The sequence below is a fragment of the Mus pahari genome, chromosome 9 (assembly GCF_900095145.1).
Source record: "Mus pahari chromosome 9, PAHARI_EIJ_v1.1, whole genome shotgun sequence".
Classification (NCBI taxonomy): Eukaryota; Metazoa; Chordata; class Mammalia; order Rodentia; family Muridae; genus Mus; species Mus pahari.
This window is the reverse complement of record NC_034598.1, coordinates 45,887,731-45,907,454: the sequence shown is the minus strand read 5'-3', so window position 1 is coordinate 45,907,454 and position 19,724 is coordinate 45,887,731. Positions and strand designations below refer to the sequence as shown.

The 19,724-nt window shown below is 57.2% G+C and overlaps 3 protein-coding genes across 3 annotated transcripts in view; 2 read left to right on the top strand and 1 right to left on the bottom strand.

Annotated features, from left to right (window-relative positions):
• The window catches only part of Fzr1 (fizzy and cell division cycle 20 related 1), a 12,221-nt gene extending 3,411 nt beyond the window's left edge, over positions 1-8,810 (top strand). The window contains exons 2-14 of the mRNA XM_021204431.2: positions 4,286-4,396; positions 4,505-4,630; positions 4,711-4,774; positions 4,901-5,028; positions 5,178-5,260; positions 5,355-5,538; positions 5,699-5,764; positions 6,299-6,401; positions 6,481-6,665; positions 6,969-7,202; positions 7,456-7,560; positions 7,939-8,031; positions 8,124-8,810. Coding sequence (XP_021060090.1) covers positions 4,328-4,396; positions 4,505-4,630; positions 4,711-4,774; positions 4,901-5,028; positions 5,178-5,260; positions 5,355-5,538; positions 5,699-5,764; positions 6,299-6,401; positions 6,481-6,665; positions 6,969-7,202; positions 7,456-7,560; positions 7,939-8,031; positions 8,124-8,165 — 1,482 coding nt within the window. The 5' untranslated portion in view covers positions 4,286-4,327 and the 3' untranslated portion in view covers positions 8,166-8,810. The remainder of the gene's footprint in view (positions 1-4,285; positions 4,397-4,504; positions 4,631-4,710; positions 4,775-4,900; positions 5,029-5,177; positions 5,261-5,354; positions 5,539-5,698; positions 5,765-6,298; positions 6,402-6,480; positions 6,666-6,968; positions 7,203-7,455; positions 7,561-7,938; positions 8,032-8,123) is intronic.
• A 314-nt stretch (positions 8,811-9,124) lies between these two features.
• Positions 9,125-11,771, top strand: C9H19orf71 (chromosome 9 C19orf71 homolog). Its single transcript, XM_021205055.2, has 4 exons — positions 9,125-10,083; positions 10,797-11,035; positions 11,110-11,235; positions 11,525-11,771. The coding sequence occupies exons 1-4, from the start codon at positions 9,896-9,898 to the stop codon at positions 11,695-11,697; spliced, it is 726 nt and encodes a 241-aa protein (XP_021060714.1). The 5' UTR covers positions 9,125-9,895; the 3' UTR covers positions 11,698-11,771.
• Mfsd12 (major facilitator superfamily domain containing 12) lies at positions 9,834-18,301 on the bottom strand. Its single transcript, XM_021205054.2, has 10 exons — positions 17,973-18,301; positions 15,558-15,768; positions 14,402-14,540; positions 14,131-14,316; positions 13,526-13,618; positions 13,346-13,438; positions 12,783-12,953; positions 12,607-12,701; positions 12,081-12,211; positions 9,834-11,990 (listed from the first exon to the last, which is right to left on the bottom strand). The coding sequence occupies exons 1-10, from the start codon at positions 18,259-18,261 to the stop codon at positions 11,968-11,970; spliced, it is 1,431 nt and encodes a 476-aa protein (XP_021060713.1). The 5' UTR covers positions 18,262-18,301; the 3' UTR covers positions 9,834-11,967.
• Between the last annotated feature and the right edge of the window lie 1,423 nt (positions 18,302-19,724).

The window sequence follows — 19,724 nt, the reverse complement described above, 5'->3', positions numbered from 1 at the left end:
TGGCCTCGAACTCAGAAATCCGCCTGCCTCTGCCTCCCGAGTGCTGGGATGAAAGGCGTGCGCCACCACGCCCGGCTCTTTCAGAGCTGGTCTTACAGGTGGTCCCCCACCACCGCAGCAGCACTGTTAACCCCGCACTCTGTCTCTGTCTGTGCATCTGTCTGTGCATCTGTGTGTCTGTGTCTGTGAAGGGAGCCCTCAGGGGCGACACTCCTCCTACCTCGTGGGTCCCTGGGCTGCAGTGCAGGCTGTAGGCTTGGCTGGAGTTACCTCCTGAACCCACTCGCCACCTGTTTTTCTGGTTTTTATTTCTAACCACAGTCTCACTCCAGCTCAGGCAGCCTGAAACATTCAACAATCCTGCCTCAGCCTCCCCCATGCCAGGTGGCAGGTGTGCCTGGCCCCACAAAGGCCTTGGAGGATAAGCAAGCTGTCTGGGACTCTGTCTTTACCAGCCTTTCCTTTAGTAAAGTAGGCTTTGGCTTTGTTTTTTTGTTTTTTTTTAAAGATTTATTTATTTTATGTTAGTACACTGTGGCTGTCTTCAGACACACCAGAAGAGGACATGGGATCCCATTACAGATGGTTGTGAGCCACCATGTGGTTGCTGGGAATTGAACTCAGGCCCTCTAGAAGAGCAGTCAGTGGTCAGTGCTCTTAACCACTGAGCCGTCTCTCCAGCCCCATAAACTTGATTTTTTTTTTTTTTTTTTTGGTTTTTTGAGACAGGGTTTCTCTGTGTAGCCCTGGCTGTCCTGGAACTCAGAAATCCACCTGCCTCTGCCTCCTGAGTGCTGGGATTAAAGGTGTTTGCCACCACTGCCTGGCGTAAAGTTGATTTTTAATAATTTTTTTAAAAGTATTTTTATCTGCTTGATGCAGGTAACATTCTCACACCCTCCATTTGATTAAAATGACAATTGAGGTTTTCATGTGTTCATGGGATGGTGTGATCCCTGGTATCTAGTTCTAGTTCACTGTACTGGGCGTCACCCCAGCCTCCAGAGCCTAGGACCCTGCTTCTGACCTGCTGTAGAAGCTTCTTGCCGTGGTGTCCCTGGTCTGCATCACGGGAAGCTGGGGATGGATACAGGGAGTGATCATCTGTTCTGCCCTGAGCTGGATCTAAGTCTCTCCCTCCCCCTTTCCAGTGCTGCCATCCCCAAGGTGGCAACATAAAACCAATTTAACACATATTGTTGCTCTTTGTGAGCTGTTCCTTCCCATCCCATCTCTAGCACAGTGCAGTAGCAGGACCCAGAACACCACACCAGGAGCCACTAGCCATGTGCTCCAGATGGGCAGTGCAGTGCCCTGCCCCACAGGGGAGAGAGCCCTTGTGCCTCCCATAAGGAACCTGGGGATTGCCGGGTGTGATGATGCACACCTTTAGTCCCAGCACTTGGGAGGCAGAGGCAGGTGGATTTCTGAGTATGAGGCTAGCCTGGTTTACAGAGTTCCAGGGTAGCCAGGGCTACACAGAGAAACCCTGTCTCAAAAAACCAAACAAACAAAAAAAGAACCTGCGGATGTAGTGTGTGAGGTTGTTACACAGGTGGCACACGTGAATGACGCACTGTCACATGGAGACCAGTGACTGGGGTTTCTCCCCACGGTGGGGCACCAGACCACCACTGGCCAGCTCTGAAGGATGTGATGGTTGCCTGGAAGCTGCCTGGCTGGGGTAGGGTGAGACCCCTGGATGGAGGAGTACACCCTGGGCCCAGACTGAGTGGGGTGACTTGGTGACTGTGGGCACCTGGGCAGCTGCAGTACCTTTGGAGTGCCTGGCTGATGCGAGGTGTCAGGATCTCCCTCTGCTGGAAGGTGGCTTCCAGGGAGTAGAAGGCTAACTTGGGTATCCCCACATACCCTCAGTTATCAAAGGGACTTCCCAATGACACAGGCCTTTGTCAACCATAAATTCTGTGGAACATGTGATCTAAGGTCACACATGGGAGAGACCCTGTGTCCAGGTACCCCAGATGGGCAGTGCTACAGGAACTGACTGCAGAGTCCACGTAGCTCTGCCCTTGGGCCTCTCAACATGGCTCAGCTCTTCAGGCACCCTGTCCCTGAGTGTGTGGCAAGCTGACCCAGCTCCACAGCCCAGGCCATGCCCCTGTGCTAGGCTCCCATGGCTAGAAGGTGGCTGTTGCCAGCTGTGACAGGGAAGAGTGGGGTGAAGAGGCCTGGTGCTTTGCTGTGCGCCTGGGTGGGGGTGGCGCCAGAGTGTCGGGGGCAGCTGGCCACTAACACTGGTGTGCCTTGAGCAGTCTCTGTTGCCCTCACTGGGAGTGTTCCTGATTCTGGGAACATGCATGCCTGTTGGGACTCAGTGAGCTACTGACATGGAGTGGGTAGAGGCCAGGAGTGCAACTCAGCACCCTGCAGGACCCACTAAACCCTACAGAAAGTGACATGGCCCTGAGGCCACAGTGCAGCACACTGAGCCCCACACATGGCTGCAGGTGGGGGCTCTCCCTCGTTTCCTTGGCACACAAGGTTTGGGGACTAGTATTTCAAGATCTGTGACCCCTGGAGGGTGTAACCAGTGGTTGAAGGCCAGATGAGCTGAACTTGCATCCTTGGGAAGTTTCCTGGTGGCAGGAGCCAGAGGTCCTTCCTGTGTCCAGTGCCAAGCAAGAGGACAGGTGCCCAGCAGAGATGGGTGGCTGGGCCTTGGCTCTCAATAGCACAGCCTGGCTCATCAGAGTGTGCTGGGGCCTGGCTGGGTACTGAGCACTGTTAGATGCCTCAGCATCCTGTGACACATTGGGGGAGGGCCTGGAGGAGACTGACACACCCAGCAGGAAGGTGTAGGACCCAGCCTTCCTGAAAGCTCTGTCCTCCCAGAGTCGGCTTCTCACCTACAGTGGCAGGTGACACATCTGAACAGCTCCCTGGCCTTTCGCTGTCCTGGCTTTGTGTCTTGTGGATGTGAGCAATCTGGTCCTCAGCTAGTATATGTGAGGCAGGAGCATCATGTGCTCCAGAGCAGCCTGAGATATACAGTGAGAGCTGTCTCGGGGACAGTGGGTAGGAAGAGTGGTGGGCACGGTCCCTGTCCCGGAGTCCATACTGTGTGTGTGGCAGTTCTGTGTCTCAGTCTATCCCTGAGTTTGATGTTCTCAAGGTCACACTAGTGCGTGTGGATGGACCTGCTGTGTGTCCATCTGTTCCTGTCCTCTCCTGAGCCTGCAACTGTATAGGGTTCTGTGAGGAGTCATTCATCTCAGGTGGGCATAGGAGTGCAATTCTTGGGTCACACAAATCTTTGACTGTTGAAGGGACTGGGGCCAGGAAAGGTGCCGGGCGGGCTCGGAGTGGCTGGCCAGCTGGTGTTGAGTGAGTACAAAGCTTTGTGTGGGAAGAGAAAGTGTATGTTCTAGACAGGGTTGCTGGAACCCATCTCTGTAGGCAGTGGGTTCAGCCTTGGGTATCGGGGAGGCTCACGGCTCATGCCAGAAGGGCTCTATGATGGTGATGGGGTGTGTGTCGCACACATGCACTCATACTGTAGTGTGTGGGGCAGGTAGAAGGGTGGGAAGAAGCTGGAGCCCTGAACGGGCTACTGTGTGCTGTCCTAAGACTGTGCAGTCAAGTAGTGGCCTGCAGCCTGCTGAGCCCAGCAGAGCACTGCTGTGGCTGACCTTGCCCTTCCCATCTCAAGTGTTAGCTGCCTGCATGAGCACCAGACAGAGGTCATGGGTCACAGTTGTTCCTGTTGCTGACGGAGGTTAAAGGAGTCCCCAATCCCTGCTTCAGTCGTGACTGGTCACTGGCCCCACCTCCCTTTAGGGACTGAGCCTCACCAAGCAAACATACAGCGTGATGGGCTGGCCTGGGACGCTGATGAGATGTCAGAGCCAGGATGGAACCCACTACCCACCCACCCACATCCCTCTCCGGGGCATAGCACCCCCTTCCCAGGCTGAGGGACGCTGAACGCTTGTCTCCTGGGATATGATCACTGGAATTGGTGACATATACCTAAGGCAGAACTAGCAAGATTTCAAGGTTATCCTTGGGCACACAGAGGGTTGGAGGCCAGCCTGAGCTGCATGCGACCTTGTCTCAAAACCAAGATGTATAGGTCATGTACTCAGGAGGCAGATTTCTTTGGCCAAGGCCAGCTTGGACCACAGAGGAAGTTTCAGGACAGCCAGGGCTACACAGAGAAACCCTGTTTCAAAACAGCAACAGATTTACAAAAAAGCCCAGCCTGTCCTTCCTCATTGTGTCCCAGAAGCCTGGACTGTCCTGTGCTTCTGCCCACCTGCAGGCTACCCTCGGCTGCGGGCCCCGCCCGCCCGCCGCCACCGCCATGGACCAGGACTATGAACGAAGGCTCCTGCGACAGATCATCATACAGAATGAGAACACAGTGCCATGTGTGAGTGGGACGGGCCATCCTGTTAGGTCCCCAGAAAACCTGGAGATCCTAGCCCTGACCACAGGGGCTGGGGGACCTGCACACCACTAAATCCCAAACCCCTCCCAGGTTTCAGAGATGCGGAGAACCCTGACACCAGCCAACTCCCCAGTGTCCTCGCCCAGCAAGCATGGTGACCGCTTCATCCCCTCGCGGGCCGGGGCCAACTGGAGCGTGAACTTCCACAGGATCAATGTGAGTAGCGAGCAGGGCGCCCTGTGAGCAGTCCATTGCCCTGAGGAGGGCATAGCCTCATGTGATGTCCTCTCACATAGGAAAATGAGAAGTCCCCCAGCCAGAACCGCAAAGCCAAGGATGCCACCTCCGACAATGGCAAGGGTGAGGGTCAGCCCATCCCTCACCGCACACCCCTGGCAGCTGGCCTGGCCTCCCCCATGCCCCGCCTCTGCAGAGCCCACTCACCTGAAGCCCTGCCCTCTCAGACACACCCACCCACCTTTGCAGATGGCCTGGCCTACTCCGCACTGCTGAAGAATGAGCTGCTGGGTGCCGGCATCGAGAAGGTGCAGGACCCACAGACGGAGGACCGGCGGCTGCAGCCGTCCACACCAGAGCACAAGGGGCTCTTTACGGTGAGCCAGGGAGCAGCAAGGCTGGGGCGCTGTGGGACCTGTTCTGCCCCTCCTGCGGCTTCCACCGGGTCTGTGTCAACTTTGGGGTGCTTATGGTCCTCCAAGTCATGAGGCCACAGAAGCCCCTCAACCTAGTACCCTGCCCCCAGTATTCCCTCAGCAGCAAGCGCTCGAGTCCAGATGATGGCAATGACGTGTCCCCATACTCTCTGTCCCCCGTTAGCAACAAAAGGTAAGCCAGGGCTGGATCCCCAAGTGCCCTCAGACTGCTGGTGGGGACGTGGGGGTCTAGGGCAGCTGCAAGCAGTGGCCTGCTGTCATCACAGTCAGAAGCTGCTGCGGTCACCACGGAAGCCCACGCGCAAGATCTCTAAGATTCCCTTCAAGGTGCTGGACGCGCCAGAGCTTCAGGACGACTTCTACCTCAACTTGGTGGACTGGTCCTCCCTCAACGTGCTCAGCGTGGGGTTGGGCACCTGCGTGTACCTGTGGAGTGCATGCACCAGCCAGGTGGGCACCCAAGCACCCGTGTTCCTCCATGGGAAGTCTGAGTGTCCACAGCCGGTGCACCACAGGGCGGAGCCTTTCAGGGTTGTACCCAGAAGGGAGGAGCACAGAGGGCTAAGGAGGACCCGACCATCTGCCCCTCACTCCAACCTCCTGCCAACAGGTGACCCGGCTCTGTGACCTCTCTGTAGAAGGGGACTCAGTGACTTCCGTTGGCTGGTCTGAGCGGGTGAGTGTGGAGAGTTTGGCCCTGGGGCCAGCTCTGCTCCCCACAGGAGGAAGGCAGAGCCCAGATGACTAAGTATGGCTGCTTACTTACTCTGTCTAGTGCTGCTCAGGTGCACACCGTCTAGCCACGCCTCAGCTGCCTTTTGGAGACTGCTGCTCCTACTGCAGCTTGGCTGCTGGGATGGAAGTGTGCCCCGTGGAGCGGTGGTGGCCGAGTGGTGACACACTGTCACTTTTGTGGCCCAGGGGTCTCACTGCTGGCAAACACTGGGACGGGTTTTAAGCAAAGCAGTTTGTAGAAAGAAGCAGCCTGTAACCCTGCACTCCAGAGGCTGAGGCTGGAGGATTGCCCTTAGTTTGAGGTCAGCTTGGACAATATTTTGAGTGTGTGGCTAGCCTGGAATACAGAGTGAGCCCTTGTTTTAAAAAGCAAAACAACAAAATGAGCTTCCAGAGATAACCCTGAGTGTCTGAGGAGGATGAGATGGGTGAGCTGTTCGTACCATGCCCCCTGATGGCCACACTGTCACCCTAGGGGAACTTGGTTGCAGTAGGTACACACAAGGGCTTCGTGCAGATCTGGGACGCCGCTGCTGGGAAGAAGTTGTCCATGCTGGAGGGCCACACAGCACGAGTGGGTGAGGACCCGCCTGCCCAGCCACGTCCATGGGCCACAGCCTTGGACCAGGCCAGGCCTAATCCGCTGCCACTCTGTAGGGGCGCTGGCCTGGAATGCTGACCAGTTGTCATCTGGTAGCCGTGACCGCATGATCCTACAGCGCGATATCCGCACACCACCCCTGCAATCAGAGCGGCGGCTGCAGGGCCACCGGCAAGAAGTGTGTGGCCTCAAGTGGTCCACAGACCACCAGCTGCTTGCCTCGGGGGGCAATGATAACAAGGTATGGGTGCATCACCCCATGCTCCCCCAAGAGGCCAGCATGCTGCCTTAGGCAGCTAGCTGCCTGTCCTTGTGGGTCACCTAAGCTGGGTGACCATAGAACCTGAGACGGATGTGTGACCTGATGGGAAGGGGTGGTTTTAGAGGGTCATGGCCCAGGTAATAGAAACTCCTGTCCTTGGGGTCATCTTGAGGACCTTGTCTCTAGAGCTGGCCTGGAGGTGTGCAATGTCCCTGGTTTGTGCCTGCCCTGGGTCCCTGGTCCCTGGGCAGGGCTCTGTCACAGCCCTGGCCTGTCCTGCAGCTGCTCGTGTGGAACCACTCAAGTCTAAGCCCTGTGCAGCAGTACACGGAGCATCTGGCAGCTGTGAAGGCTATTGCCTGGTCCCCACACCAGCATGGACTGCTGGCATCCGGTGGTGGCACGGCTGACCGCTGCATCCGATTCTGGAACACTCTGACAGGCCAGCCACTGCAGTGCATTGACACAGGCTCACAAGTATGCAACCTGGCCTGGTCCAAGCATGCCAATGAGCTGGTAAGTGCACAGTGGGCTTGGGGAAGATGAAGAAACAGCCCAGCCCAGAGCAGCACTGAGCCCCTGGGAGTCTGTGGAAGCATGGCGGCTGAGATGCCAGCCTGGGTGGAGGAATAGAATAGGCAGTGCATGCGTCCTGGTCAGTCCCATCTCTGAGGCACCAGGGGCCTCCAGACTCCCAGGATGCCAATGAGGGAAGCCCACGGGGAATCCCCAGGCCCTCTGCAGCCCTGATGCCTAGTCCCTCTACTAGGTGAGCACACATGGCTACTCACAGAACCAGATCCTCGTGTGGAAGTACCCGTCCCTTACGCAGGTGGCCAAGCTCACTGGCCACTCGTATCGTGTCCTCTACCTGGTGAGTGTTGGCCACTGTTGCTGTCAGCATCCTGGGGCTCCATGTGGCAGGCTTGCCTGTGGCTTGCTGGGAGGGTGAAGGAACATCACCTCAGCGTTCTGCTTTCTGCTCCTAGTCTTAGCAGCAAAGCCACCACTAACAAACCAGTGTGTCACCATCCCAGGATTTGAGAAGTGGGGCGAGTCCTGTCTACCAGACCTCACTTCATAGGGCATAGGCTCTCCATACAAGAAGTTCGAGTGTCCCCTGGTTGCTGGTACACTTGGATATGTCCTGCCAAGTGTGGGGACAGGGATCCGCCCAAGAACCACAGGAGCCTTGTGTGCCCTGGCTTTGTCTGGGTCCCAAAATAGCCAGGTCCTTCTGTCCCTTCTATAGGCCATGTCCCCCGATGGGGAGGCCATAGTCACCGGAGCTGGAGATGAGACCCTGAGGTTCTGGAACGTCTTCAGCAAAACACGCTCTACAAAGGTAACATGGTAGGGTGGTGTGCAAGCCTGCTGTTGTGTCCCTGGGCTCTCACAGCACCCTGGCACACAGTCACCTGCACCCCTTGTTCCCAGGAATCCGTGTCTGTGCTCAACCTCTTCACCCGGATCCGATAGACCCCGCAGGCGGGATGTGAAGCCCACAGGCAGATGGGAATAGCCAGCATGCATGGGCCCTGCTGTGTCCGCCTTCCCCAGAGGCATCTGGCGGGCGGGAGCCAGAGACCCTGGAGTCTCATTAAACACCTCATTGTGAGCTGTGGAGCCAGTGCCTGGGACGGGGACACGGGGACCCTCATCCAGATGGACACTTGCCACCTGTTACCACTGCCCAAACCATATTGGACAAAGCTGAGCAGGAGGCTGAGCTCCCATCAAACCCCCAAACCCAGTGTCACCTGGGGACCTGAGCCGTTGTGCCCCTCCCTGCGGCCACTCCAGTGTCACCCAGACCAGAACATCCTAGGAGGCACTGGCAGGGACCTGTGCCTCTCACCCTGTGACACTCGTAACTGCGTTGACCCTGATTGCATTGCCACCCTGTGTCTGTGTGCGCCTTCTGTAACCCCTTCCCGTGGGTGTCGGCTCACCCTGTTCTTAGCCAGCTGCCTTGTCTGCCTCTTCCTGGCCTCCTCTGAGCTTCCTGGGCCTCCCTGTCATCAGACCCCATCTCCACTGCCCCTTGCCTGGGGATTCCCAGTGTGGTGGCAGTGGCCTATGGTGTGTGCACGTGTGTGTATATATGTATTTGTGACACCTTGGGGTCGGTCTCCTGTGTTTTGTTGCCTTGTCCCAAAAATGCTGATGGCTGGAGAAGCCCCTGGGACACAGGTCACTATGGGGCTGGCTGCCTAGAGGCCTGCGGGAATCATTGCCTGTGAGCTAAGTGGGTGCTGCACTCACCAGGAGTTCAAGGCTCAGGGCAGCCTGCTGCTGTTGACATCTGTACCCAAAAGCAAAGTGCCTATTTGGGACCTTAAGATGTGTGCTGGGTATATGCCGTGCCGTGGTGGCGCACCCCTTTAATCCCACCAGAGGCAGGTGGATTTGAGTTCAAGGCCAGCCTGGTCTACAGAGTGAGTTCCAGGACACCCAGAGCTATACAGAGAAACCTTGTCTTGGAAAAAAAAAAACAAAGTGCACTGGTGCCACAGGCCCTTGTGACCTCATGCTGGTGGAAATCCTGCTGGGTGTGTTCCACATGCAGGGTTAGGTGTAGCCTGCCTTAGGATTACTGACATTCCTGGTGTGTGGTTCAGGGGGCACCTGCCCTGGACAGAGCAGCCAGTGGTGCCGTCAGGGCTATGAGTGGGGAGGGCTGGTATAAGGGTCAGGAACCAAAGCCACGACTGCAGGTGGCAAGGGGCTGTGGCTCAGGCTCCCACCCCACAAGGGTAAGCTGGACCCTGGCTAGAGCAGAACAAGTGTAGCATGTTGGTGACCAGAGGGAAGTTATGTCTGCCGAGGAAACGGGAACCCAAGTGGAGCACTGCCTGTACAGGGTTGATTGAGCTTTATTGTCACGATACACAGAATGAGCAGACCCTAGGCTCTGCATCTTCAGTGATGCCACCCGTGATCCCAGAGCATTCTTGCTAACCGAAGACCTTAGGTACCCACTTCCTTCTGTGGGTCGCTAAGATCACGGGCCCTGTCTTGGAGCCCATACTTTGTGGCCTTTATCACTGGTTTCCTTTGCTGTGCACTGTGCCCTTACTTGGATGTGTCTTGAGGACAGAGATGGGCGTGGAGACCCAGGCTCTAGAGGGCATGACCTCCCGCTGTGGGGCAGAGGAAGGAGGGAAGGCTCTGGGTCCCAGCCCCACACCAGGAAGTAAGCTGAGGTCATGGACTGTGGCTGCCCACTTCCCTGTTGCTGGGATACCTTTGTCCCTGTCAACAATAGCCCCAGGGCCTTGGTGACTAGAGCCTCTGGGAAGGCGGGGCCAGACATGGAAAACGTGAGGAGGGAGGCTACTCGCCCCTCTGTTCCCTCAGGCACCCTTGAACTCTACTTCCCAGACCATCTCTACCGGTGGGTTCCTGCCCTTGGTCCCTTTCTTCACCCAGACCCCCTACTCCTAACCTGCAGCCCAGGTGGCTGGGATGGAAGTGTGCACGGGGTTGAGAGTTAGGCATTTGCACACACCCACTCCCAAGCAGAGGGGTCTATCGACTCTCCTGTCTACGTATGCTGCAGTGGCAGCCAAGTGCCAGAATGCCCTTCCTTTTTAGACTGTATCCCGAGCTATTCATAAACACTCGGATCCTCCTGCCCTGGCATGCTGAGTGTAGCCACCCACACCCAGCAGAAAAGTCCCATTTCATAGGCCTGCTCACACTTTGGCCTTCAGTGGTACTGATGACGGGCCGCCTCAGCCCTGGGGCCCTTGCAAGCACCACTCGTGCAGCCTGCATGGCCTCCCGTGCATGCTTTGCTTAGGAGCACCATCTGTGGGGAGTTACAGGCTAGGCATACCCTTGGTTCTTCCTTCCTCCAACAGCCATAAGTGGCTCAAGGCTGAGGCAGGAGGATTGCTGCCAGGTCAACACTGACAACTGCCTCAAACAGGGTCATTCTCGGCTACATGAAATAGACTGCAGGTGGGGAAGTGCCCAGAGGAGACGGGTAGAAGGTGATAATTCACCTCGTAGCACCTTGGCAAAGGGGTCAGATACTCCCTTGAGACAAGGAAACTGTGGCTGGGACCAGCAGGACATCCTGGCTCAGTCCCCACCCTCCCTCAGCAATGACTACCTGTCCCTGGAGGGGCCCCGTTGGGCGCCGGCCATCAAGCAAGCTGTGCGCTGGAAGTTCACGCCCATGGGACGGGATGCGGCCGGCCAGGTGTGGTACACCGGCCTGACCAACTCGGAACCGTGCGATGCCTGGTACAAGCTGCCCCGCGCGCTTGACGCTCCGTACCGCGAGGCCCACACGCGTTGGCACGGCTGCTTCCAGAGCCGCCAGCGTGGCCTGCCACCCGGTGAGTGTCCCGCTCTCAGCTGTGCACACCCGTGGGTCTCACGCTGACACCCTCCCTTTCGTGCCTCCCGGCAGCCTACACACAGCACTTGCGGGAGATGGCCTTCTGGGACCCCGCGATACCCGCGCAGTATCTCAACTCCGGTGTGCGCTGGGGGTGCGTGCAGTGGAGGGACAGGCAAATCCGTGGCAAGGATTTCGGTGAGCTGAGGGGATGGGGACAGGAGGTGGGCCGGGGGTAGTACTGCACGTGGGTCACTCCACTCTCGGGAGGTAGAGACAGGGGCATCTCTTAGTCCCGGAGGTAGCCTGGGCTAGCTAGTGTCCCCCCCCCCAAAAAAATGGAAAAATAGAGGGCCAGGCCAGCAGTGGGCAGAGGTACAGGAGCGCAGGATGGGCGTGGCCTGGTGGGCCAGCATAAGGATTTGGGAGCCCCCCCACCCCCGCCTTCGGCCCCGCAACTGCAGAGTTTGATCGGTCCTGTCCGCAGTGGTCACCAGAAACCAGTTCGGGGCAAAGCTGCCCTGGCGGTCTGACTATGTGCCGCTCCTGTCGCCGCCACAGCGGCCGCGCTTCACCGCGCAGGACTTCAGACAGCGGGGCCTGGAGCGGCCCTGCCCAGCCACCGGCCAGCCGCCCCCGGCTTTCACACCGGCGCTCTGATAAAGACGTGCTACCGACTCGTGTGTCCGTGTGTCCGTGAGCCAGGCGTTCTCTCCCACACGCAGCCCGGGCATGTGTCCCCTACAGCCTCCCGGTGGGCGGGTGCATCCCTGTCAAAAATGGGGCGAGGCACCAACCGGCCCCTAGGGCTCAGCAAGCTTGGCCGGTACACCCACCCGCACCCTGTGCCCTCTGACCCTGAGCAGGTTGGGGATCAGGGGTCAGGGTGTCTGCCTGGTCCTTCATCACGTCGCCCTGGGGAGCCAGAGGTCAGGGCCGGTCTCGCAGGTCCCCTGAAATAAGGAGTGGAGTGGTGTTGGGAAGGGCGGTCCTGGGTTGCACCCCACCCCCACCCCACCCAAGTCCTAGTAATGGAGACCCACGGTTGCGAATGCGGATGGGCCAGATGAGGAGGCTGCAGAGAGCCAGCGCTGCGGCCACACCCACGCCGCCTGTCACTGCTGTCATCACCCAGTGGTAGAAGCCGACGCAGGCCCCGCAGCACAGCTCAGAGCTAGGGAACAGAGGGGGGTCTGAGGGACATGGGAGGGAAAGGTCCAGCTGCTGGTCCCTGGGGATTGCTGCAGTGTCCCCTGAAACAGCCTCTGTGGCTCCCATCTCAAGTTCCAGGGGACCCTAGACACACACCCCCACATATGTACATATGCATGTGCTTGCTCACAGTCCCCTGCAGCCCACAGCCCTGCCCCTGGTCTCCTGGCTCCTGCATAGACTCCTCTGTCCTGGGCCAGCACGGGTGGCTGGGTAGTTCAGGAACCAATACTGCAAGGTTCTGAGTGGCTCTGTGTGCCCTCAGCACCCAGCTCAAAAGAAACTCAGTGCTTGTTGAATAAACGAACCCCAAAGTAAGGAATGTGTGCTCTCCAAATCTGAGGGACACAAACTCACGGACAGGGATGCAGGCTCTGCACAGCCATGACTGCCAGCCCGTTGGCCACCTTATCTGAAAAGCTCATAGCACCATACACGAAGGCTCCACTGTGCTGGGGGGGGGGGACACACAGGGGGTTAGTGCCCAGACCCGAGGTCCAGACCACGCCCCAGGCTCTTCTCACCAGCCCTACCGTGTGTGGGCCAATGAGGTCAGCTGTCATGGCTAGGGAGGTGACAAGGATGGTGGCACAACCTGCACCCAGCAGCACTGCAGCCCCGTACACGGCCACACCCAGATTATCTGCCAGGGCCACCCAAGCTGCGAAGGCCAGGATCACCAGCAGCCCAGTGAAGTAGGTCATCTAGGGAGGAAGGAGGCAAAGCCTGAGTCAGGCCCACGCTGCTGGGCACCCTGTGCCTGAGACTCGCCCTCTCTGGTCCTCAGCCTAGTAAACTTGCCCTATTCCACACCCAAGACAGGCATTACTGGTCTTTGCCCAGAGCAGACATTACTAATCTTTTGTTCCACAGCTAGGTCAGACATTACTAATCGATTTCCCATTCTGCACCAGGGGTAGGTAGGCAGTCCGAATACTCCAGCCCACGAGGTAGCTGGAAGGAACAGAGCCCCGAGACCAGAGGGTCAAAGAAGCCCGGACTCTGGGCTTCAGGTTGCAGTATGCCTGGGGCGGGGTCCCACCGGGGAGGGGGGCTCCCACCCCTGCCCACCTCCCCAGCAGCACCTGTCACTCACATTCCTCCCTATGTGCCGGTTGACTGGTTTCATGAGGAAAGAAGAGAAGAAGCCACTCAAGTACATCACCAGGGGGATGGTAGCGATGAACTTCTGTGGAGGGAGAGGCAATGGTGGTCCAGAGGGGTATCTCAGCAGGGGACCCATCTCCCACCACCTCCATACCCACCCACAACTCACCTTGGGCAAGCTGAGAGAATAGGTCAGGTACATGGCAATGTAGGTCTGAGACAGGTTCACAATGAGCCTTGTGGTCATGTACAGCATGCCTACCTATGGGCAGATCAGCAGGGGGACAAGTCAGGGATTAGTGGGAAATCCAGTGCACTCCCTCCCACCAGTCAGGGATTTAGAAACAAGCTGAGGGCTTCCATAGTATTGACTCTGGCCGGGACACGGGGAGGGGAGGGACAGCGATCTGTGATTGGTAATGTCTGCCCTGGATGAGGAATGGAAAGTTGATTGGTAATGTCTGTCTCAGTTGGGAAGTGGAGATGAGGATTTATGCCTGCATGGGAAATGGAAGGCTGTTGGCGATGTCTGCCTTGGGTGAAGGTGGGAAGTCAGTAATGTCTGTCCTGAGAGGAGTGATTAGTGATGTCTGTCCTGGGAGTGAAGTGATGTCCACCCTGAGCATGGAATAACCCAGTGGAGATTAATGTCTGCTCTGCATGTCAAGCAGAAGGCTGATTAGCCATGTCTGTTCTGGGTGTGACTGAGACCCACTGGTAACGTCTGTCCTAGGTGGTTCTGGTTTCTCCAGTCCCCTCAGCCCCATAACGCACCTGATAGAAAGCTGGCTCCCGAAGCCAGTGTTTCCACAGCAGCAGTGGCTGGGCCACAGGGGCCACCAGCGGGGTGTGCTCATTGGGTTCATTCCCCCAGTGCTGGGGCCTGTGACCCTCCTTGGTACCCAAGTGGAAGAGCAGAGAGAAGATGGCTCCCACACCCACCACCAGCAGTGCCAGGTTCTGGGGAGGAGAGCAGGGGTCAGCAACGGCTCTCCCAGGCTCGGAGGCTTGGGGGCTCGGGGGCTCGAGTGCAGCCCAGACTTACCCGGAACACAGGCGTGTCCTGGACTCCCAGATGGTCCCCCACACTGATGTCCTGCCTGCCATGCACAGAGCCCTGCAGGTGCAGTAGCAGCCAAGCTGCGCCGTACACGGTGATGTTAGCGACTACAGTGAACGCGTACCTAGGGGTGAGGGCCGGGCCTTAGCACTTGGAGAGTCCACAGACTGCGTCTGGAACACAGCACGTGCTCAGTAAATCCTGTCTGTCAGCACCAGAACACCATTCCCTACAGTTTCAAGCTAGTAGCTGTAGTAACCACACCCTAGGCCCACCCTGCCAGTGTCCTACCCTGAGAGATAGGCTACACACCCACTACAGAACAGAGGGGTCACATGACAACTTGGTCAGCTGGAGATCCTTTGAAGGGAGCCTGTCCCTGCCCCCCCCCCCCATAATCAGGTCATAGGAAGCTGGCTTTAGGGTACACCCAGGGTCACAGCCCACTCTGCCAGCATCACAAAAGCGTGAGCTGAAATGCCTCCAATCCTACAGCCACATCCTAGGCCAGGTACAGTGCTGCTCACCTGTGGCCCTGGATGCCCTGGAGGCTGAGGCCAGAGGCCAGCCTGGGCAAATTATTCCAAATATTTTTTTAAAAATACTAATTCTAAAAAATGAGCTGGTTGATAGTGGTACACGCCTTTATTCCCAACACTCAGGAGGCAGAGACAGGCCAACCTGGTCTACAGAATGAGTTCCAGGACAGCTAGGGCTACACAGAAAAACCCTGTCCCCAGAACAAAACAAAACAAAAACCCAAAAAACAACAAAAACAAAAACCAACAGGAAAATAACCCAAAAAAACAAAACAGAAAGAAAGGGTGAGCTGGGCGTGGTGGCGCACGCCTTTAATCCCAGCACTTGGGAGGCAGAGGCAGGCGGATATTTGAGTTTGAGGCCAGCCTGGTCTACAGAGTGAGTTCCAGGACAGCCAGGACTACACAGAAAAACCCTGCCTCGAAAACAAACAAACAAACAAACAAACAAAAAACAAGAAAAGAAAGGGTGGAGACCAGAGAGCACCTGTTCCGTCCATTCTGTGGGTCACCTGGCACTCACTCCTTACACAGCTGTAGATGACAGATACACAGTTCCCAGGGGACACCTAGCTAGGTCCCTGTGCCCAACCCTGTTGTACCTGAGGGCCGTGAGCTCCACCTTCTCGTGGTCACTGGTCACCAGCTCTGGGATGAGGCTCAGGTGGGCAATCTGTGTGGCAGCCCAGCCAAACTGGAAGACGACGATGAAGGGCCCGTAGTACAGCAAGGCAGCCCATTCAGGCGTGGCTTCCCCGCAGCCCAGGCATGGGCTGAAGATAAATGGGAAGGAGAGCAGGACACAGACAGTGCCTGTGAGGGCATAAGGGCAACACGGAGCCATGAGGGGCAACAGGGGCAGGCAAACACCACAGAGGCCAGCCTCCACTCTCTGCGCAGATGGACACCGTGAGGAACTGTTGCTAGGACAGGCAGAAAGGACAAGAACGAGGATCCCTCGATGACCCTGAACTCGGGGTCACCACCATCACATCTACTACCAGTTCTATGCACTCCTTCCCCAGCTGGGCAGGGCGGAGTTGGAGCCTAGGTGGCTCGGAGTTAAGGCTGCTCCTGCGCCTGGGCACAGCAGATCCTGCCACCATCCAAGACATACTGGGTGCCCCATCCTCCTCCATGGACTCAGAAAAGAAAATAGATATAATCAATGCAAGCTCCACTAGCATCCTATCACACCCTGAGCACCCGTCCTGTTCACCCCTGCCTGGCACAGGCTGTCCTGCCTTTGTGACCTCCAGCCCCGGGGTCTTTGCACGACTACTGCAGATGCATCCTCTCACCCTAAGGTGTCAGCAGTCCCTGGGCTCCTCGAACCCCTCCTCTGAACTGGACTTGCCCACCAGACTGCAGGCTCCAAGGGTGGGTGCAGTTACCCCCAAGTTCTTCCTATATCCTAAGCAACCAGGCCAGGACTGGGGACACTGAATCCCAGGTGGCTTTATCACAGTGGTCTCTCTGCAGCTGAAGGGGGACATTATCACTCTCTGGAGGGAAGGCGATGGCACCACATAGCCCAGGCTTGCCCTTGAACTCCTGATCCTCCTGCCTCAGTCTCCTGAGTGCAGAACTGGTGTTGTACTGGGATGGTGGCCAAGGCTCCAACCCTTTCACTCCAGTTTTTTTTTTTCCCCCAGCCCCGCTCACACCAGTTTTAAGTGGATTAACTTGAGGCCCCATGAGACAGAGAACACTGCAGAAAGGTCTCTGAGCCCCTGCCTAGCCCTGGTCTTCCAACTTCCCTTTCCTGCCCAGAGGTGACTTCACCACATAATATGCCTTGGATTGAGAAATGAAAACAACCCTCACAGGGCAGATCTTCAGGGGGCCCAGGCACTGTAGATTCGATCTCATGACCACACCCACTGTTTCTAAGCCTAGTTAACCTTTGGCCTTGTCAGGGTCAGGCTGGCCATCTCCAGATGCTTGGCCTGGCCTCTCAGGACCTCAGTTAACCTGAGAGTTCTCGTCTGGTTCTGGATTTCCTTATGGGACTCAAAATAGTGCAAGATGTTAATCCCAGCACCAGGGAGGCAGGGGATCTGACTCGAGGCCAGCCTGGGAACATCTCCCGTCTGCATCTGTCCCACTGTGAAGGGACCCAGGCCTGTGCAAAGTCAGGCTGGCCTGGTACCTCCTGGCAAACATAAGCCCGTCTGAGTAATTCTTTCCATTTTTGGAGACTCAACGAAGTGGCGGTCATCCCCCTGCTTCAGCTTTTGAATATGGTGACAGGTGTGCAGGCTGTGCCTTGAAGCCCACACTAGGTGTCCCGGATTCTTCCTGGATTCCAAGTAACTAGAAATTCCAGCCCCTCGACAGGCAGTTGCCACTGGGCCACTGCTGTCTTGGAAAAAAAAAAAAAAAAAATGCCATCATCTAGGGGCGGGGCTGGTTCTGCAACCCCTACTCCAGGCAAAGGGCCGGAGCCTTCCAGGAATTCCCCCAGGGAGTGGCTACAACCCCAGGGCCAACCTCTCCACTGTCTACACCAAATGAGAGCTGCTGGGGACTCCATGCTGGGCCACCCCAGACAGGAGCCACAGGCGCACAGAATGAAGTGGGTGGACAGCAGGAGGAGCTCAGGATCATAGTCAGGGAAGGGGACTCGGGGATCAGAGCTGTAAGACTAAAGCCAGGATACAGAATCCTGAAAAGCTAGAGGGAACAGGACCGGACCCAGGATGGCAGTCAGCGGAGAGGTTAGGATATAGCGGGAAAGAGAGGACAGACAGAGTGACAGAAACGGGAAGATGGGACACGGGAGCAGAGGGTAAGAGGGACACAGGATGATAGAGGGGAGGACTTCCACAGGGCGACAGCCACAGGAGAGGACGGACACAGGGAGGCATTCAGAGGGGAGGGATGACACAGGATGACAGCCACAGGGGAAGACGGACACAGGACGATTCAGAGGGGAAGAATGACACAGGGAGACAGTCGGAGGGGAAGACGGACACAGGGCGACAGGGCGACAGTCGGGGCGGGGAAAGGCTCACCCGCTAGGTGCCAGGCCTTGCGGGGCCCACAGCGCGCGCAGGAGGCGCGGTCGGCCTCGTAGCCCACGAGCGGCGTGCAGAGCCCGTCGGCCGCCTGGCCGAGCAGCAGCAGCAGCCCCGCGCCCCGCGAGCTGTACCCACGCACGGAGTGCAGGAACAGTAGCAGGTAGGTGAACCACATGCCGGCGCACAGGTCGTTGAGGAAGTGGCCGACCGCGAAGCTCAGCCGTGCGGCGAGGGACAGCGTCCGCGGCGGCCCCGGGCCCACGTCGCCCGACGGAGGCGACATCGCAGCCGCAGACCCCACCGCCCCGCACTGCCACCCCGCACTACCCGCGCGGCTACGCGGCCGCCGCTCCCGGAGCCGCCTCGACGGGGCGGAGCCTCGGAGCAACGGCCACGCTCGCCAACCGGAGCCGCGCGTCTCGACCCGGCGCCCAATCAGCAAGAGGAGGCGTGGCCTCAGTCTACCGCACTCCCGCGGCCCTAACGCCGCCTACATCGCAGTTCGTTTATATTTTACTTTCTTCGTGTTTTAATTTGTTTGATTAAAGACAAAAGCTTTGTTTCTTCTTGAAACAAAGGATATCTTGTAGCGCAGGCTTTGACATTTCTGCTTAGCAAAAGACAACTTTGAACTCCCCATGGTTCTGCCTCCCCCTCCACAGTGCTGGGAGTCACCGAATTTATCCTTTCACAAGCTGAAAGCTTTTTCTTTTGAGACAGGGTCTCATGTAGCCCAGGCCACCCTCAAGCTCAGAACGCAGCTGAGGATAACCTTAAACTTCTGATCCTTCTGCCTCCCTCTGGAACTCCATGGGTGTGGGGTTGCATCCGCAAATCAGGCCTTTAGTTTTTGTTTTCAGACAGGGTCCCAGTCTACCCAGGCTAGCCCTGAAGTACCTCTGCAACCTCGGCTGGCCTTGAACTCTCAGTTCTCCAACCTTAGCCTCGAGGGTTGATGGGATTTCAGGCCTGGCTTAGTGAAGGGTGACCAGATGTCTGCCACTCATCCACACTCTGCCTTGGGCCCCAGCTAGCCTGCAGCCTGAGGCTGGTGCTCACTCCCACGCACTCCCTGCAAAAGGGCCCAGAATGAGAACACACCGGGGTGATCCCATAAACTTCCAGACATACATAGTGAGGCACTTAGGGGACATATTAGTGCTAATTAATTATTAATTACAGAGACTAGTTGGGCAGAACATCAAAATACAGGCTAGTCTTTAATGAGGGCTGTTGGTGCCAGGCGCCCCACGTGGCAGACGCCTGGGTTTCACTCCTACTTACTGGGTGGTTTTGTGGAACACACTCAAAGAAAGGGGAAGCCAGGCCTCTGTTGGCCTGGTGACTCAGAGACACAGGTGCCGCACACCCCCACACAATTCCAGGCCCAGATCATGGGACCTCAGTGGGACAAGTGTCCTCCTACCCCATCCTCCTGACATTTTATTCTTTTTCCTTCCCCCAGCTGACCTCAAGCTCAGCTCTGTAAATGAGGCTAGCCTTGAACTCCTGATTCGGCTACCTACACCTGAGTACTGAATGGCAGGCCTGTGCCATAGCCTCTTGATGGTGGGGTTGCCTGTCTGTATCACTGTACATCTTCCTCCGGGGCATTCGGAGACATGCAGGCTGGTTCTGAACCCCTAAGTCCCAAATAGACTGGTCTTTCCTTTGCCCATGAGCAGTCTGTGCTCCCAGCAATGTGTGTGAGCCAGGTGTGGTGGTCCTTTCTTCAGTTTCAGCATT

What these genes read in the sequence shown, in the direction of transcription:
- C9H19orf71 (XM_021205055.2), top strand. Translation starts at nt 9,896, where the DNA reads ATGGACTGTGGCTGCCCACTTCCCTGTTGCTGGGATACCTTTGTCCCT. An exon ending in TTCCCAGACCATCTCTACCG is followed by an intron (nt 10,084 to 10,796) that starts GTGGGTTCCTGC and finishes ACCCTCCCTCAG; the next exon opens with CAATGACTACCTGTCCCTGG. An exon ending in AATCCGTGGCAAGGATTTCG is followed by an intron (nt 11,236 to 11,524) that starts GTGAGCTGAGGG and finishes TCCTGTCCGCAG; the next exon opens with TGGTCACCAGAAACCAGTTC.
- Mfsd12 (XM_021205054.2), bottom strand. Translation starts at nt 18,261, where the DNA reads ATGTCGCCTCCGTCGGGCGACGTGGGCCCGGGGCCGCCGCGGACGCTG. An exon ending in ACCGGCACATAGGGAGGAAT is followed by an intron (nt 12,954 to 13,345) that starts GTGAGTGACAGG and finishes CTTCCTCCCTAG; the next exon opens with ATGACCTACTTCACTGGGCT. An exon ending in CAGAGCCTGCATCCCTGTCC is followed by an intron (nt 12,212 to 12,606) that starts GTGAGTTTGTGT and finishes TCTGTTCCCTAG; the next exon opens with CTCTGAGCTGTGCTGCGGGG.